The sequence below is a fragment of the Oncorhynchus masou genome, chromosome 28 (assembly GCF_036934945.1).
Source record: "Oncorhynchus masou masou isolate Uvic2021 chromosome 28, UVic_Omas_1.1, whole genome shotgun sequence".
NCBI lineage: Eukaryota > Metazoa > Chordata > Actinopteri > Salmoniformes > Salmonidae > Oncorhynchus > Oncorhynchus masou.
Window position 1 is genome coordinate 72337899 of NC_088239.1, and position 19957 is coordinate 72357855.

The following is a 19957-nucleotide window of genomic DNA, read 5'->3' on the forward strand; positions in this document are numbered from 1 at the left end:
CTCTCTCTCTACTCTTTCCCTCTCTCTACTCTTTCCCTCTCTCTACTCTTTCCCTCTCTCTACTCTTTCTTTCTCTCTCTACTTTCTTTCTCTACTCTCTCTCTACTCTTTCTCTCTCTCTCTACTCTTTCCCTCTCTCTACTCTTTCCCTCTCTCTACTCTTTCCCTCTCTCTACTCTTTCTTTCTCTCTCTACTTTCTTTCTCTACTCTCTCTCTACTCTTTCTCTCTCTCTACTCTTTCTCTCTCTCTACTCTTTCTCTCTCTCTACTCTTTCCCTCTCTCTACTCTTTCCCTCTCTCTACTCTTTCCCTCTCTCTACTCTTTCTCTCTCTCTACTCTTTCTTTCTTTCTCTCTCTACTTTCTTTCTCTACTCTCTCTCTACTCTTTCTCTCTCTCTCTACTCTTTCCCTCTCTCTACTCTTTCCCTCTCTCTACTCTTTCCCTCTCTCTACTCTTTCCCTCTCTCTACTCTTTCCCTCTCTCTACTCTTTCCCTCTCTCTACTCTTTCTTTCTTTCTTTCTCTCTCTACTTTCTTTCTCTACTCTCTCTCTACTCTTTCTCTCTCTACTCTTTCTCTCTCTCGCTCTACTCTTTCCCTCTCTCTACTCTTTCCCTCTCTACTCTTTCCCTCTCTCTACTCTTTCCCTCTCTCTACTCTTTCTCTCTCTCTACTCTTTCTTTCTTTCTCTCTCTACTTTCTTTCTCTACTCTCTCTCTACTCTTTCTCTCTCTACTCTTTCTCTCTCTCGCTCTACTCTTTCTCTCTCGCTCTACTGTTTCTCTACTCTTTCGCTCTCTCTATTTTCTCTCTCTACTTTTTCTTTCTCTCTCTACTTTCTTTTCTCTACTCTCTACTCTTTCTTTCTTTCTCTCTCTACTTTCTCTCTACTTTCTCTCTCTCCTCTTTCTGTCCTTTCTCTCTCTACTTTCTTTCTCTACTCTCTCTCTACTCTTTCTCTCTACTCTTTCTCTCTACTCTTTCTCTCTACTCTTTCCCTCTCTCTACTCTTTCCCTCTCTTTCCTCTCTCTACTCTTTCCCTCTCTCTACCTCTTTCTCTCTCTCTACCTCTTTCTCTCTCTCTACCTCTTTCTCTCTCTCTACCTCTTTCTCTCTCTACCTCTTTCTCTCTCTCTACCTCTTTCTCTTGCTCTACTCTTTCTCTCGCTCTACTCTTTCTCTCGCTCTACTCTTTCTTTCTTTCTCTCTACTTTCTCTCTCTCTTTCTGTCCTTTCTCTCTCTACTTTCTTTCTCTACTCTCTCTCTACTCTCTATCTCTCTACTCTTTCTCTCTCTCTACTCTTTCCCTCTCTCTACTCTTTCCCTCTCTCTACTCTTTCCCTCTCTCTACTCTTTCCATCTCTCTACTCTTTCCATCTCTCTACTCTTTCTCTCTCTCTACCTCTTTCGCTCTCTCGACTCTTGCTTTCTCGACTCTTGCTCTCTCGACTCTTGCTCTCTCGACTCTTGCTCTCTCGACTCTTGCTCTCTCGACTCTTGCTCTCTCGACTCTTGCTCTCTCGACTCTTGCTCTCTCGACACTTGCTCGCTCGACTCTTTCTCGCTCTACTCTTTCTCGCTCTACTCTTTCTCTCTCTCTACTCTTTCTCTCTCTCTACTCTCTCTCTACTTTCCCTCTACTCTTTCTCTACTCTCTCTACCTTCTCTCTCTACTCTCTCTCCTCTTTCTTCTCTTCTTTCTCTTCTCTTTCTCTCTACTCTCTCTCTACTCTTTCTCTACTCTCTACTCTTTCTCTCTTTTCTCTCTCTCTCTACTCTTTCTCTCGCTCTACTTTCTGGGGCGGCAGGGTAGCCTAGTGGTTAGAGCGTTGGACTAGCAACCGCAAGGTTGTGAGTTCAAACCCCCGAGCTGACAAGGTACAAATCTGTCGTTCTGCCCCTGAACAGGCAGATAACCCACTGTTCCCAGACCGTCATTGAAAATAAGAATGTGTTCTTAACTGACTTGCCTGGTTAAATAAAGGTAAAATAAATAAAAAAATTCTCTCTCTACTCTTTCTCTCTCTACTCTTTCTCTCTCTACTCTTTTTCTCTCTCTACACTTTTTCTCTCTCTACTCTTTTTCTCTCTCTACTCTTTTTCTCTCTCTCTACTCTTTGTTTCTGTCCTCTTTCTTTCTCTACTCTCTCTCTACTCTTTCTCTCTCTCTACTCTTTTTCTCTCTACTCTTTCTCTCTCTACTTGTTCTCTCTTTCTCTCCTCTCTCTTTCTTTCTCTCCTCTCTCTTTCTTTCTCTCCTCTCTCCTTTTTCTCTCTCTACTCTTTTTCTCTCTCTACTCTTTTTCTCTCTCTACTCTTTTTCTCTCTCTACTCTTTTTCTCTCTCTACTCTTTTTCTCTCTCTACTCTTTTTCTCTCTCTACTCTTTTTCTCTCTCTACTCTTTCTCTCTCTCTCTACTCTTTCTCTCTCTACTCTTTCTCTCTCTCTACTCTCTCTCCTCTCTCTACTCTCCAGCTGACAATAGGAACAGAAAGAAGGTGGACCCTAACAAGAGAATGCGTGACTTCTCTGCCTTTAAGCACACAGAGAACGAGTGCAGGGTGAAGATCTCTCCTCAACTGATGCTGGCTGCTCATCGCTTCCTGGCTACAGGTGAGTTGACTATCACCTGACAGGAAGTAGCTAGTAGTAAACACTTTTAGTATATTACCATACTATGGTATTATAGTTAAGAACTTAACACAGGTCAACCAGATGTCATGGCATTTCAGTGGAGATTTGTCGGTTACACTTGACTTAAAGCCTAAAGGTATAACGCGTTAACTTGTTATAAGCATTCATGAGACTTTATAATGTCATTAAAAAAAATGAATCTCTATATGTCAACAGAATTGTTGGTGTTTAGTCAGGATGATGTTGAGATGATTGGACATCCTAAATGGGTCGTACATCCTCGTAACAAGTCTTACAGTCTGTAACTGCATCCTGTTCATGTGTTCTACAGTTCTACTTAGTGTGACTGATTTGTCTGAATTGATGGTACAATCTGTAAGTGATTTCTGTGTCTGTGTCTCCGCCCAACAGAGGTGAGTCTGTTCAGTCCCAGTCAGGTCACTGAGAAGGTATTACTGAGGATTCTGAGGCACCCTGACGTCATCCAGGAGATCAAGTTCAACGACAGCGACAAGCGCTCTGCTCTGCACTACATCTACCAGAGAGGCAAACCTGTCGACTTCTTCATACTCATTCTGCAGGTACACAGTACATGCACACACCGAATCTAACATGTAAAAACTTCAACACCAATGCAATATCTATCCTCATCTTCCAGCTTGACGGCTCACTCACAGCTTTAAACACACACAGACTGGATTAAGGTCAACAGTTTGATTCCTGTGGTATGACTCAGGCTATTGGCTTTAGCTCTTTAAGTGTACAGCACTTGAGCACAATGTATATGGGTGGGTGTGTCAGATGACTTCATGTGAAGCTTGCTGGGGGGCAGGCCTGCCCTTCACTAATTGATCCCTACTAGGTAAGGAGAGACAGGGGGGGGGGAGAAAGGGAGAAGAGGGAAACAAGGAAGGGGGAGAAGGAGAGTAGAGAAGACGTGACGAGAGTCAGGTGGAAAGGTAAAGGAAGGAGAGGAGACAGAATGGGTCGAAGAGAGCGAGGATTGGATCCGACCCAGTATGTAGCTGCTGACCCTGGATCTGACCCAGTATGTAGCTCATGACCCTGGATCTGACCCCGTATGGAGCTACTGACCCTGGATCTGACCCTCTATTTTAGCTACTGACCCTGCATCTGACCCAGTATGTAGCTACTGACCCTGGATCTGACCACGTATGGAGCTACTGACCCTGGATCTGACCCAGTGTGTAGCTCCTTACCCTGGATCTGACCCAGTATGTAGCTATTACCCTGGATCTGACCCAATATGTAGCTACTGACCCTGGATCTGACGCAGTATGTAGCTACTGACCCTGGATCTGCCCCCCTATGTAGCTCTTACCCTGGATCTGCCCCCCTATGTAGCTGCTGACCCTGGATCTGACCCCTTATGGAGCTAATGACCCTGCATCTGACCCAGTATGTAGCTCATGACCCTGGATCTGACCCTCTATTATAGCTACTGACCCTGGATCTGACACCGTATGTCGCTACTGACCCTGGATCTGACCCCGTATGTAGCTACTGACCCTGGATCTGACCCAGTATGTAGCTACTGACCCTGGACCTGACCCTATATTATAGCTTCTGACCCTGGATCTGACCCAGTATGTAGCTACTGACCCTGGATCTGACCCTGTAATATAGCTTCTGACCCTGGATCTGACCCTGTAATATAGCTTCTGACCCTGGATCTGACCCAGTATTTAGCTACTGACCCTGGATCTGACCCAGTATTTAGCTACTGACCCTGGATCTGACCCAGAATGTAGCTACTGAACCTGGATCTGACCCTGTAATATAGCTTCTGACCCTGGATCTGACCCAGTATGTAGCTACTGACCCTGCATCTGACCCCGTATGGAGCTACTGACCCTGCATCTGACCCAGTATGTAGCTCTTACCCTGGATCTGACCCAGTATGTAGCTCTTACCCTGGATCTGACCCAGTATGTAGCTATTACCCTGGATCTGACCCAGTATGTAGCTCTTGACCCTGCATCTGACCCAGTATGGAGCTCTTGACCCTGGATCTGACCCAATATGTAGCTACTGACCCTGGATCTGACCCAGTATGTAGCTATTACCCTGGATCTGACCCAGTATGTAGCTCTTGACCCTGGATCTGACCCAGTATGGAGCTCTTGACCCTGGATCTGACCCCGTATGTAGCTACTGACCCTGGATTTGACCCTCTATTATAGCTACTGACCCTGGATCTGACCCAGTGTGTAGCTACTGACCCTGGATCTGACCACGTATGGAGCTACTGACCCTGGATCTGACCCAGTGTGTAGCTCCTTACCCTGGATCTGACCCAGTATGTAGCTATTACCCTGGATCTGACCCAATATGTAGCTACTGACCCTGGATCTGACGCAGTATGTAGCTACTGACCCTGGATCTGCCCCCCTATGTAGCTCTTACCCTGGATCTGCCCCCCTATGTAGCTGCTGACCCTGGATCTGACCCCTTATGGAGCTAATGACCCTGCATCTGACCCAGTATGTAGCTCATGACCCTGGATCTGACCCTCTATTATAGCTACTGACCCTGGATCTGACCCTGGATCTGACACCGTATGTCGCTACTGACCCTGGATCTGACCCTGTATGTAGCTACTGACCCTGGATCTGACCCAGTATGTAGCTACTGACCCTGGACCTGACCCTATATTATAGCTTCTGACCCTGGATCTGACCCAGTATGTACCTACTGACCCTGGATCTGACCCTGTAATATAGCTTCTGACCCTGGATCTGACCCAGTATGTAGCTACTGACCCTGGATCTGACCCAGTATGTAGCTACTGACCCTGGATCTGACCCAGTATTTAGCTACTGACCCTGGATCTGACCCAGAATGTAGCTACTGAACCTGGATCTGACCCTGTAATATAGCTTCTGACCCTGGATCTGACCCAGTATGTAGCTAATTACCCTGGACCTGGCACTCTATTATAGCTACTGACCCTGCATCTGACCCCGTATGGAGCTACTGACCCTGCATCTGACCCAGTATGTAGCTCTTACCCTGGATCTGACCCAGTATGTAGCTCTTACCCTGGATCTGACCCAGTATGTAGCTATTACCCTGGATCTGACCCAGTATGTAGCTCTTGACCCTGGATCTGACCCAGTATGTAGCTACTGACCCTGGACCTGACCCTCTATTATAGCTACTGACCCTGGATCTGACCCAGTATGTAGCTATTGACCCTGGACCTGACCCTCTATTTTAGCTACTGACCCTGGATCTGACCCAGTATTTAGCTACTGACCCTGGATCTGACCCAGAATGTAGCTACTGAACCTGGATCTGACCCAGTATGGAGCTCTTGACCCTGGATCTGACCCAGTGTGTAGCTACTGACCCTGGATCTGACCCTCTATTATAGCTACTGACCCTGGATCTGACCCAGTGTGTAGCTACTGACCCTGGATCTGACCCTCTATTATAGCTACTGACCCTGGATCTGACCCAGTGTGTAGCTACTGACCCTGGAACTGACCCAGTATGTTGCAACTGACCCTGGATATGACCCCCTATGTAGCTACTGACCCTGGATCTGACCCCTTATGTAGCTGCTGACGCTGGATCTGACCCAGTATTTAGCTACTGACCCTGCATCTGACCCAGTATGTAGCTATTGACCCTGGATCTGACCCTCTATTATAGCTACTGACCCTGGATCTGACCCAGTGTGTAGCTACTGACCCTGGATCTGACCCAGTATGTTGCAACTGACCCTGGATATGACCCCCTATGTAGCTACTGACCCTGGATCTGACCCCTTATGTAGCTGCTGACGCTGGATCTGACCCAGTATTTAGCTACTGACCCTGCATCTGACCCAGTATGTAGCTATTGACCCTGGATCTGACCCTGCATTCATCTACTGACCCTGGATCTGACCCAGTATGTAGCTCATGACCCTGGATCTGACCATCTATTATATCTACTGACCCTGGATCTGACCCTGGATCTGACCCCGTATGTCGCTACTAACCCTGGATCTGACCCCGTATGTCGCTACTGACCCTGGATCTGACCCAGTATGTAGCTACTGACCCTGGACCTGACCCTCTATTATAGCTTCTGACCCTGGATCTGACCCAGTATGTAGCTACTGACCCTGGACCTGACCCTCTATTATAGCTACTGACCCTGGACCTGACCCAGTATGTAGCTACTGACCTTGGACCTCTGACCCTCTATTATAGCTACTGACCCTGGACCTGACCCAGTATGTAGCTACTGACCCTGGATCTGACCCAGTATGTAGCTACTGACCCTGGATCTGACCCAGTATGTTGCAACTGACCCTGGATATGACCCCCTATGTAGCTACTGACCCTGGATCTGACCCCTTATGTAGCTGCTGACGCTGGATCTGACCCAGTATTTAGCTACTGACCCTGCATCTGACCCAGTATGTAGCTATTGACCCTGGATCTGACCCTGCATTCATCTATTGACCCTGGATCTGACCCAGTATGTAGCTCATGACCCTGGATCTGACCCTCTATTATAGCTACTGACCCTGGATCTGACCCCGTATGTCGCTACTGACCCTGGATCTGACCCCGTATGTCGCTACTGACCCTGGATCTGACCCAGTATGTAGCTACTGACCCTGGACCTGACCCTCTATTATAGCTTCTGACCCAGTATGTAGCTACTGACCCTGGACCTGACCCTCTATTATAGCTACTGACCCTGGACCTGACCCAGTATGTAGCTACTGACCCTGGACCTGACCCTCTATTATAGCTACTGACCCTGGATCTGACCCAGTATGTAGCTACTGACCCTGGACCTGACCCTCTATTATAGCTTCTGACCCAGTATGTAGCTACTGACCCTGGACCTGACCCTCTATTATAGCTACTGACCCTGGACCTGACCCAGTGTGTAGCTCCTTACCCTGGACCTGACCCTCTATTATAGCTACTGACCCTGGACCTGACCCAGTATGTAGCTACTGACCCTGGATCTGACCCTGCATAAAAAGTGCATTTGGAAAGTATTCAGACCCCTTGACCATTTCACATTCACTGTAATGACAAAGCGAAAACAGGTTTTTTATAAATGTTTGCAAATTTATTAAAAATAAGAAAAATAAGTATTTTATTTACCTAAGTATTCAGACCCTTTACTATGAGACTCGAAATTGAGCTCAAGTACATCCTGTTTCCATTGATCATCCTTGAGATGTTTCTACAACTTCATTGGAGTCCACCTGTGGTAAATTCAATTGACTGGACATGATTTTGAAAGGCACACACCTGTCTACATAAGGTCCCACAGTTGACAGTGTATGTCAGAGCAAAAACCAAGCCATGAGGTCGAAAGGAATTGTCTGTAGAGCCCTCCATTTGGTAAATCCGACCACAACTCTATCCTCCCGATTCCTGCTAACAAGCAAAAATTAAAGCAGGAAGTATAATTTACTCAGTCTATAAAAAAGTGGTCAGATGAAGCAGATGCTAAACTTCAGGACTGTTTTGCTATCACAGACTGTAACATGTTCCAGGATTCTTCCGATGACATTGAGGAATACACCACATCAGTCACTGGCTTTATCAGTAAGTGCATCGAGGACGTCGTCCCCACAGTGACTATACGTACATACCCCAACCAGAAGCCATGGATTACAGGCAACATCCGCACTGAGCTAAAGGGTAGAGCTGCCGCTTTCAAGATGCGGGACTCAAACCCGGAAGTTTACAAGAAATCCTGCTATGCCCTGCGATGACCATCAAACAGGCAAAGCGTCAATACAGGGCGCTCGTCTTATGTGGCAGGGCTTGCAAACTATTACTGACTACAAAGGGAAGCACAGCCGCGAGCTGCCCAGTGACACGAGCCTACCAGATGAGCTAAATCACTTCTATGCCCACTTCGAGGCAAGCAACACTGAGGCATGCATGAGAGCATCAGCTGTTCTGGATGACTGTGTGATCACCCTCTCCGTAGCAGACGTGAGTAAGTTCTTTAAACAGGGCAACATTCACAAGGCTGCGAGGCCAGACGGATTACCAGGACGTGTGCTCTCGGCATGTGCTGACCAACTGGCAGGTGTCTTCACTGACATTTTTAACATTTCCCTGATTGAGTCTGTAATACCAACATGTTTCAAGCTGACCACCATAGTCCCTGTGCCCAAGAACACAAAGGAAACCTGCCTAAATGACTACAGACCCGTAGCATCCGTAGCCATGAAGTGCTTTGAAAGGTTGGTAATGGCTCACAACACCATTATCCCAGCAACCCTAGATCCACTCCAATTTGCATACCACCCCAACAGACCCACAGATGATGCCATCTCTATTGCACTCCGCACTGCCCCTTCCCACCTGAACAAAAGGAACTAGTGTGAGAGTGCTATTCATTGACTACAGCTTAGCGTTCAACACCATAGTGCCCTCAAAGCTCATCACTAAGCTAAGGATCCTGGGACTAAACATCTCCCTCTGCAACTGGATCCTGGACTTCCTGATGGGCCTCCCCCAGGTAGTGAGGGTAGGTAGCAACACATCTGCCACGCTGATCCTCAACACTGGAGCTCCCCGGTGGTGCGTGCCTAGCCCCCTCCTTTACTCCCTGTTCACCCACGATTCCATGGCCAGGCACGACTCCAACACCATCATTAAGTTTGCAGACGACACAACAGTGGTAGGCCTGATCACCGACAACGACGAGACAGCCTATAGGGAGGAGGTCAGAGACCTGGCCAGGTGGTGCCAGAATAACAACCTGTCCCTCAACGTAACCAAGATTAAGGAGATGATTGTGGACTATAAGAAAAGGGTGACGAGCACGCCCCCATTCTCATCGATGGGGCTGTAGTGGAGCAGGTTGAGTGCTTCAAGTTCCTTGGTGTCCACATCAACAACCAACTAGAATGGTCCAAACACACCAAGACAGTCGTGAAGAGGGCACGACAAAGCCTATTCCCCCTCAGGAAACTAAAAAGATTTTGCATGGGTCCTGAAATCCTCAAAAGGTTCTACAGCTGCAACATCGAGAGCGTCACTGCCTGGTACGGCAATTGCTCGACCTCTGACCACAAGGCACTTCAGCGGGTAGCGCGTACGGCCCAGTACATCACTGGGGATAACCTGCCTGCCATCCAGGACCTCTACACCAGGCGGTGTCAGAGGAAGACCCTAAAAAATGTCAAAGACCCCAGCCACCCAAGTCATAAACTGTTCTCTCTACTACTGCATGGCAAGTGGTACCGGAGCACCAAGTCTAGGACAAAAAGGCTTCTCAACAGTTTTTACCCCCAAGCCATAAGACTCCTGAACAGGTAATCAAATGGCTACCCGGACTATTTGCACAACCCTTCTTTTTATGCTGCTGCTACTCTCTGTTTATCATATATGCATCGTCACTTTAACTATACATTCGTGTACATACTACGTCAATTGGGCCGACCAACCCCGCTATCTGCATTGTGTCCCGCCACCCACCAACCCCTCTTTTACTCTACAGCTACTCTCTGTTCATCATATATGCATAGTCACTTTACCATATCTACATGTACATACTACCTCAATCAGCCCGACTAACCGGTGTCTGTATGTAGCCTCTATACTTTTATAGCCTCGCTACTGTATATAGCCTGTCTTTTTACTGTTGTTTTATTTCTTTACTTACCTATTGTTCACCTAATACCTTTTTTTCGTTTAGAGCCTGTAAGTAAGCATTTCACTGTAAGGTCTACTACACCTGTTATATTCGGGGCACGTGACAAATAAACTTTGATTTGATCTGCGCAGCACTCCACCAAACAGGCCTTTATGGTAGAGTGGCCAGATGGAAGCCACTCTTCACTAAAAGGCACATGACAGCCTGTTTGGAGTTTGCCAAAAGGCACGTAAAGGGCTCTTAGACCATGAGAAACAAGATTATCTGGTCTGATGAAACCAAGATTGAACTCTTTGGCTGGTGTGACAAGCGTCACATCTGGAGGTAACCTGGCAACAACCATACAGTGTAGCATGGTGGTGGCAGCATCATGCTGTGGGGATGTTTTTCAGTGGCTGGGACTGGGAGACTAGTCAGGATCGAGGGAAAGATGAACAGAGTGAAGTACAGCGAGATCCTTGATGAAAACCTGCTCCAGAGCTCTCAGGACCTCAGACTGGGGTGAATGTACATCTTCCAACAGGACAATGACCCTAAGCACACAGCCAAGACAACGCAGGAGTGACTTCAGGACAAGTCTGAATGTCCTTGATTGGCCCAGCCAGAGCCCAGACTTCAACCCGATCTAACATCTCTGGAGAGACCTGCAAATAGCTGTGCAGCAACGCTCCCCAACCAACTTCACAGAGCTTGAGAGGATCTGCAGAGAAGAATGGGAGAAACTCCCCAAGTACAGGTGTACCAAGTTTTTAGCATGTGAGCTGTACCCAAGAAGACGCAAGGCTGTCATCGCAGCCAAAGGTGCTTCAACAAAGTACTGAGTAAAGGGTCTGAATACTTATGTAAATCTGAGGGGGAAAAGCTCACACTGACACACAGAGAGAGAGAGAGACGCTCACACTGACACACAGAGAGAGAGAGACGCTCACACTGACACAAAGAGAGAGAGGGGGAGATGCTTACACTGACACACAGAGAGAGAGGGGGAGATGCTTACACTGACACACAGAGAGAGAGGGGGAGATGCTTACACTGACACACAGAGAGAGAGGGGTAGACGCTCACACTGACACAAAGAGAGAGAGAGAGACGCTCACACTGACACACAGAGAGAGAGGGGGAGACGCTCACACTGACACACAGAGAGAGAGGGGGAGATGCTTACACTGACACACAGAGAGAGAGGGGGAGACGCTCACACTGACACACAGAGAGAGAGGGGGAGATGCTTACACTGACACACAGAGGGGGAGACGCTCACATTGACACACAGAGAGAGAGAGAGACTCTCACACTGACACACAGAGAGAGCGAGAGAGAGACGCTCACACTGACACACACACAGAGAGAGAGACACTGACACACACAGAGCGAGAGAGGGAGAGGCTCACAGATACACACAGAGAAAGAGGGAGAGGATCACAGCTACACAGAGAAAGAGGGAGAGGCTCATCTTTACACACAGAAAGAGGGAGAGGCTCACTGCTACACACAGAGAAAGAGGGAGAGGCTCACAGCTACACGCAGAGAAAGAGGGAGAGGCTCACAGATACACACAGAGAAAGAGGGAGAGGATCACAGATACACACAGAGAAAGAGGGAGAGGATCACAGCTACACAGAGAAAGAGGGAGAGGCTCATCTTTACACACAGAAAGAGGGAGAGGCTCACTGCTACACACAGAGAAAGAGGGAGAGGCTCACAGCTACACGCAGAGAAAGAGGGAGAGGCTCACAGATACACACAGAGAAAGAGGGAGAGGATCACAGATACACACAGAGAAAGAGGGAGAGGATCACAGCTACACAGAGAAAGAGGGAGAGGCTCATCTTTACACACAGAAAGAGGGAGAGGCTCACTGCTACACACAGAGAAAGAGGGAGAGGCTCACAGATACACACAGAGAAAGAGGGAGAGGCTCACAGATACACACAGAGAAAGAGGGGGAGGATCACAGCTACACAGAGAAAGAGGGAGAGGCTCATCTTTACACACAGAAAGAGGGAGAGGCTCACTGCTACACACAGAGAAAGAGGGAGAGGCTCACCGCTACACACAGAGAAAGAGGGAGAGGCTCACCGCTACACGTAGAGAAAGAGGGAGAGGCTCACCGCTACACGCAGAGAAAGAGGGAGAGGCTCACAGCTACACGCAGAGAAAGAGGGAGAGGCTCACAGCTACACACAGTCACTTTAGTGTCATTCTCATTAAGTTGGCACTGTGCTACATCAGGCAGACAGACACATTAGTCCACTCTGAGTGCAGACCCATAAAGCCTTCCGTGTACGCCAAGCCCACAGACACATACACACTGCCCCACAGAGCACATCACTAAATCACAGGCAGGATTACTTCTCCCTTAGTGGCAGTCAGGCAAAGGTTACAAATCCCCCTCACACCCTCCCCCCTACTGCCTGCTGTTTCGCTGGGACGATTACCCAGATCACCCTGGGGCAGAGATCAGGGCGATGAGTCTTAAACGACTCTTGGTTTTCCCATCAGTCACTTCATGACGCTTGGATCTCTTTTCTGAGCAAGGTCAAAGCGCTACAAGTGTACATACCATAGCCACCACAATCCACTCAGACAATACATCAACACAGACTTACCTAGGCTTTGCCCTCAGAACCCATTCCCCTGTGTGTGTGATACTCTGTTGTTGACACACAAGGTGACACTACAGCTCCACTGACAGCAACATGAGCACAGCTGCTCTGCTACCACCATTCAGGAAGGTGTGTGTGGGGGGGTCATCTCCAGGAGGTCATTGGGATCACTGTACAACCTATTTTTCCAGACAAAAACAAGATGAGATGCCCTTGGAAAATATGATACCCATTACAAATGACTTTTCATTTTCGTCAATGAAAATGTGACGAGGGGAGAATACCATATGAGACTAATAGACAGTTAATTTGACATGAAGCTCCCTTTTCATTTCATGCAATCCTCTCGTTGGCAGAATTGACTTGTTTTAGTTGCGCGGTCTGATTGAGCTGTTCTGCCTGGCTCTCCTGCACAGCTCCCAGGAGGTCACTGTTCTGCCTGGCTCTCCTGCACACCTCCCAGGAGGTCACTTCAGTCACTCCTCAATCCTTTGAACTGATGCGAAGCCAGGACCCTTCACTTGTAACTAACCTCAACTAGAAACAATGTTTACTCTCTCTCTTTCTGTCGTGGAGGATATGTTTGCTTTCATCACACCAGCAGCTCTATTCTCCCATGTGTTCTGTTATTCATCTGTGTTGCCTCTCTTTTTTTCCTATGGGGAAAATGATAGCTATACTAGGAGTAAAGTAATACTTCTGGGATTTTTTGAAATGCTTACCCCCCCCTCAACAGGTATGATGGGAAGAAAATCTGAATTGTTAATTGTTTAACCTGTAGCCAAGGCTTTATAGCCTGTGTGGTTAATTGTAGCTGGAATTGGTTACAATCTGCCACAATATCAATGTTGCCAGCTAATTTATACGAAGCCACGGTGGACAAGACCTTCTGAATGTGAACATGATGGAAGTTAGAGGTTGAGGTTAGAGGCCTATATTCATTATTTAATAGAAAAAAATGCACAGATTTTGTGACTAAAATGTCTTTGACTAAAACTAGACTAAATTGTCCAGAGTTTTAGTCGACTGATAATAACTAAAACTAATAAAGGATGAAATGACTGAAATGTGACTAAGACTAAAAGGTATTTAAAGACTAAAAGGAATAGCTGCCAAAATGAACCCTGATTGGGATGTGTTGAGCCAGGGCACGTTGACATTAAACCCTCAGTGAGATGTGTTGAGCCAGGGCACGTTGACATTAAACCCTCAGTGAGATGTGTTGAGCCAGGGCACGTTGACATTAAACCCTCAGTGGGATGTGTTGAGCCAGGGCACGTTGACATTAAACCCTCAGTGGGATGTGATGAGCCAGGGCACGTTGACATTAAACCCTCACTGGGATGTGTTGAGCCAGGGCACGTTGACATTAAACCCTCAGTGGGATGTGATGAGCCAGGGCACGTTGACATTAAACCCTCAGTGGGATGTGATGAGCCAGGGCACGTTGACATTAAACCCTCAGTGGGATGTGTTGAGCCAGGGCACGTTGACATTAAACCCTCAGTGGGATGTGTTGAGCCAGGGCACGTTGACATTAAACCCTCAGTGAGATGTGATGAGCCAGGGCACGTTGACATTAAACCCTCAGTGGGATGTGATGAGCCAGGGCACGTTGACATTAAACGCTCAGTGGGATGTGATGAGCCAGGGCACGTTGACATTAAACCCTCAGTGGGATGTGTTGAGCCAGGGGACGTTGACATTAAACCCTCAGTGGGATGTGATGAGCCAGGGCACGTTGACATTAAACCCTCAGTGAGATGTGATGAGCCAGGGCACGTTGACATTAAACCCTCAGTGAGATGTGTTGAGCCAGGGCACGTTGACATTAAACCCTCAGTGGGATGTGTTGAGCCAGGGCACAGTGACATTAAACCCTGGGTGGGATGTGTTGAGCCAGGGCACGGTGACATTAAACCCTCAGTGGGATGTGTAGAGCCAGGGTACGGTGACATTAAACCCTCAGTGGGATGTGTTTAGCCAGGGCACGGTGACATTAAACCCTTAGTGGGTTATGTTGAGCCAGGGCGCGTTGACATTAAACCCTCAGAGTGGGATGTGTTGAGCCAGGGCACGTTGACATTAAACCCTCAGAGTGGGTTATGTTGAGCCAGGGCACGTTGACATTAAACCCTCAGAGTGGGTTATGTTGAGCCAGGGCACGTTGACATTAAACCCTCAGAATGGGTTATGTTGAGCCAGGGCACGTTGACATTAAACCCTCAGAATGGGTTATGTTGAGCCAGGGCACGTTGACATTAAACCCTCAGTGGGTTATGTTGAGCCAGGGCACGTTGACATTAAACCCTCAGAATGGGTTATGTTGAGCCAGGGCACGTTGACATTAAACCCTCAGAATGGGTTATGTTGAGCCAGGGCACGTTGACATTAAACCCTCAGAGTGGGTTATGTTGAGCTAGGGCACGTTGACATTAAACCCTCAGAGTGGGTTATGTTGAGCTAGGGCACGTTGACATTAAACCCTCAGAGTGGGTGTGTGAGACGCTGAAGCCTCAGCATGCACACCTGCACTGTGATATAATATTGATGAGATTGCCAGGGTTTTCTTTTACCCTGTTAGGAGAGCTCTCTCAAAGAAACGTAGCAGATAGATCAGACATCACTCTAGCAGTAGAAATACAATAATAAAAATCTATAATTATCATGTTATAATAACCCCATAAATCCATAATCCCAGGCAGAAATCAGATGCTCAGGCTTAACTTGACCGTGTAAATCGTAAGTCACTCTGGATAAGAGCGTCTGCTAAATGACTTAAATGTAAATGTAATGTAAATCATGCATGGAATATCAATGGAGTTCGGATTCCAGCCTTTGTGGGTCGATCAGTGATCACACAACACCACTGAAACAGTAGACACTGCATGTCTTTGGGTGTGTTCATGTGTATGACATGAAGGTAGGTACAGGCACACTGATGAATGCTCTTGAAGTTTTACTGCACATACTCCAGGTGTACTCATCAGTGTGCGGGTACCTATCTTTATTTGGGTCACTGGGTGTGTGTACGTTACTGTGTGCGTTACTGTGTGCGTTACTGTGTGCGTTACTGTGTGCGTTACTGTGTGCGTTACTGTGTGCGTTACTGTGTGTTCCTCAGGGCCGAGTGGAGGTGGAGGCTGGAAACGAGAACATGAAGTTTGAGACAGGACCCTTCTCCTACTATGGAGTCATGGCACTGAGCACAGCATCACTGGGTGAGGGCACACACACACACGCGTAGTGTACTGTATACGGTGTATGATCAGACAAAAGACAAGCAATGCACACATACAAACTGTCAAAGACAAACACAAAGTCTCTCCAACTTTCTCTGTCATACACACTGGCAGGAACACAAACAATAAACTTGGTTCAGTCAGACAGTTTTCCTGTTTTTCTAGTGGGGTTATGTTTTATTTCTGAAACACCAGCTTCCCTGACCAACATCCATAAATGTTCAACTCCAACACACACACCAGAGTAGATAGTGCTGCTACTAGCACTGTCCACAGCTCACAATGAGGTGTGTGTGTTGGCAAAGCTCACAATGAGGTGTGTGTGTTGGCAAAGCTCACAATGAGGCGTGTGTGTTGGCAAAGCTCACAATGAGGCGTGTGTGTTGGCAAAGCTCACAATGAGGCGTGTGTGTTGGCAAAGCTCACAATGAGGCGTGTGTGTTGGCAAAGCTCACAATGAGGCGTGTGTGTTGGAAAAGATCACAATGACACGCTCACATGCAGCCCCACAGGAGGCTGCTGAGGGGAGGACGGCTCGTAATAATATCCAGAACTGTGCGAATGGAATGGCATCAAACACCTGGAAACCATGTGATCCCATACCACTGATCCTGCTCCAGTCATCACCACGAGTCCATTCTGCCACCAGCCCCCTGTGGTGTGTGTGTAATAGGAGATCCAACAGAACACAGAAATGTGATCTACAGATGATGTATTAAACAGGTAGAAGGAAACACACACCACTGTCACCCTTAAAGAAGGAGGGGAAGGTGTTTATGACTAGGGTGGTGTGTGTGTGTGTGTGTGTGGGCTTAGTTGGCCGGAAGGTGATGCTGCCACAGGGCTGGAACTGTGATACTAACTATGGGTAGTATCGGAACCTAACGTGTGACACACAATCCCTGATACAGAGAGCAGTGTTTAGTCCCACATGAGCTGGAGTTGTTGAAATAGGGGAGAAATGTATCTCGGAAACCAGATCTTTTTATAAACACTGCTTCCACCTAGTGGTCAGATACCAGTATGACCAGCAGCCTCCCTTAAAGATTTGACAATATAATCAGTGTACTTAGAGTCATAAAATGGAATTAAGTTAGGCTTTCTATGCTGTCAGTCGTGTAACTAGTCCTGTAGATGGCACTACACATTCAGACATTAGCAGAGTAGGTTCTGCTTGTCGGAAGCCTTTTAAAGTTAAACCCAAATATTACCGTTACAGGACAAATGGGTTCTCTTCTCTCTCTCCTGTCTTTCTCTTCTCTCTCTCTCCTGTCTTCCTTTCTCTTCTCTCTCTCCCCTGTCTTCCTTTCTCTTCTCTCTCTCCCCTGTCTTCCTTTCTCTTCTCTCTCTCCCCTGTCTTCCTTTCTCTTCTCTCTCTCCCCTGTCTTCCTTTCTCTTCTCTCTCCCCTGTCTTCCTTTCTCTTCTCTCTCTCCCCTGTCTTCCTTTCTCTTCTCTCTCTCCCCTGTCTTCCTTTCTCTTCTCTCTCTCCCCTGTCTTCCTTTCTCTTCTCTCTCTCCCCTGTCTTCCTTTCTCTTCTCTCTCTCCCCTGTCTTCCTTTCTCTTCTCTCTCTCCCGTCTTCCTTTCTCTTCTCTCTCCCCCATCTTCCTTTCTCTTCTCTCTCTCCCCCGTCTTCCTTTCTCTTCTCTCTCTCCCCCGTCTTCCTTTCTCTTCTCTCACTCTCTCCTGTCTTTCTTTCTCTGCTCTCTCCCCGTCTTACTTTCTCTGTTCTCTCTCTCTCTCCCCCGTCTTACTTTCTCTGCTCTCTCTCTCTCCCCCGTCTTACTTTCTCTGCTCTCTCTCTCCCCCGTCTTACTTTCTCTGCTCTCTCCCCCGTCTTACTTTCTCTGCTCTCTCTCTCTCTCTCTGCTCTCTCTCTCTCTCTCCCCCGTCTTACTTTCTCTGCTCTCTCTCTCTCTCTGCTCTCTCTCTCTCCCCCGTCTTACTTTCTCTGCTCTCTCTCTCTCTCTCCCCAGTCTTACTTTCTCTGCTCTCTCTCTCTCTCCCCCGTCTTCCTTTCTCTTCTCTCTCTCCCCCGTCTTCCTTTCTCTTCTCTCTCTCCCCCGTCTTCCTTTCTCTTCTCTCTCTCTCCCCCGTCTTCCTTTCTCTTCTCTCTCTCCCCCGTCTTCCTTTCTCTTCTCTCTCTCTCTTCTGTCTGTCTTTCTCTTCTCTCTCTCTCCCCCGTCTTTCTCTTCTCTCTCTCTCTTCTGTCTGTCTTTCTCTTCTCTCTCTCCCCCGTCTTCCTTTCTCTTCTCTCTCTCCCCCGTCTTCCTTTCTCTTCTCTCTCTCTCCCCCGTCTTCCTTTCTCTTTTCTCACTCTCTCCCGTCTTCCTTTCTCTGCTCTCTCCCCGTCTTACTTTCTCTGCTCTCTCTCTCTCTCCCCCGTCTTACTTTCTCTGCTCTCTCCCCCGTCTTACTTTCTCTGCTCTCTCTCCCCCGTCTTACTTTCTCTGGTCTCTCTCTCTCTCCCCCGTCTTACTTTCTCTGCTCTCTCTCTCTCCCCCGTCTTACTTTCTCTGCTCTCTCCCCCGTCTTACTTTCTCTGCTCTCTCTCTCTCTCTGCTCTCTCTCTCTCTCTCTCCCCCGTCTTACTTTTTCTGCTCTCTCTCTCTCTCTCCCCCGTCTTACTTTCTCTGCTCTCTCTCTCTCTCTCTCTCTCCCCCGTCTTACTTTCTCTGCTCTCTCTCTCTCCCCCGTCTTTCTCTGCTCTCTCTCTCTCTCCCCCGTCTTTCTCTGCTCTCTCTCTCCCCCGTCTTTCTCTGCTCTCTCTCGCTCTCCCCCGTCTTTCTCTGCTCTCTCTCGCTCTCCCCCGTCTTACTTTCTCTGCTCTCTCTCGCTCTCCCCCTTCTTACTTTCTCTGCTCTCTCTCGCTCCCCCGTCTTACTTTCTCTGCTCTCTCTCGCTCCCCCTGTCTTACTTTCTCTGCTCTCTCTCGCTCTCCCCCGTCTTACTTTCTCTGCTCTCTCTCTCTCTCCCCCGTCTTACTTTCTCTGCTCTCTCTCTCTCTCTCCCCCGTCTTACTTTCTCTGCTCTCTCTCTCTCTCTCTCCCCGTCTTACTTTCTCTGCTCTCTCTCTCTCTCTCTCCCCCGTCTTACTTTCTCTGCTCTCTCTCTCTCTCCCCCGTCTTACTTTATCTTCTCTCTCTCTCTCTCTCTCTCCCCCGTCTTACTTTCTCTGCTCTCTCTCTCTCTCTCTCTCTCTCCCCCGTCTTACTTTCTCTGCTCTCTCTCTCTCTCTCTCCCCCGTCTTACTTTCTCTGCTCTCTCTCTCTCTCTCTCTCTCCCCGTCTTACTTTCTCTGCTCTCTCTCTCTCTCTCTCTCTCCCCCGTCTTACTTTCTCTGCTCTCTCTCTCTCCCCCGTCTTACTTTTCTGCTCTGCTCTCTCTCTCTCTCTCTCTCCCCCGTCTTACTTTCTCTGCTCTCTCTCTCTCTCTCTCTCTCTCTCCCCGTCTTACTTTCTCTGCTCTCTCTCTCTCTCTCTCTCTCTCCCCCGTCTTACTTTCTCTGCTCTCTCTCTCTCTCTCTCTCTCCCCCGTCTTACTTTCTCTGCTCTCTCTCTCTCTCTCCCCCGTCTTACTTTCTCTGCTCTCTCTCTCTCTCTCTCCCCGTCTTACTTTCTCTGCTCTCTCTCTCTCCCCCGTCTTACTTTCTCTGCTCTCTCTCTCTCTCTCCCCCGTCTTACTTTCTCTGCTCTCTCCCCCGTCTTACTTTCTCTGCTCTCTCCCCCGTCTTACTTTCTCTGCTCTCTCTCCTCTCTTTCTCTTCTCTCTCTCCCCTCTTTCTCTTCTCTCTCTCCCCCGTCTTACTTTCTCTG

The 19957-nt window shown here is 48.0% G+C and overlaps 1 protein-coding gene across 1 annotated transcript in view; it reads left to right on the forward strand.

Annotated features, from left to right (window-relative positions):
• The window catches only part of LOC135518203 (metal transporter CNNM4), a 41373-nt gene that overhangs the window by 13022 nt on the left and 8394 nt on the right, over positions 1 to 19957 (forward strand). Inside the window, exons 3-5 of the mRNA XM_064943185.1 lie at positions 2481 to 2618; positions 3051 to 3220; positions 16026 to 16122. Coding sequence (XP_064799257.1) covers positions 2481 to 2618; positions 3051 to 3220; positions 16026 to 16122 — 405 coding nt within the window. The remainder of the gene's footprint in view (positions 1 to 2480; positions 2619 to 3050; positions 3221 to 16025; positions 16123 to 19957) is intronic.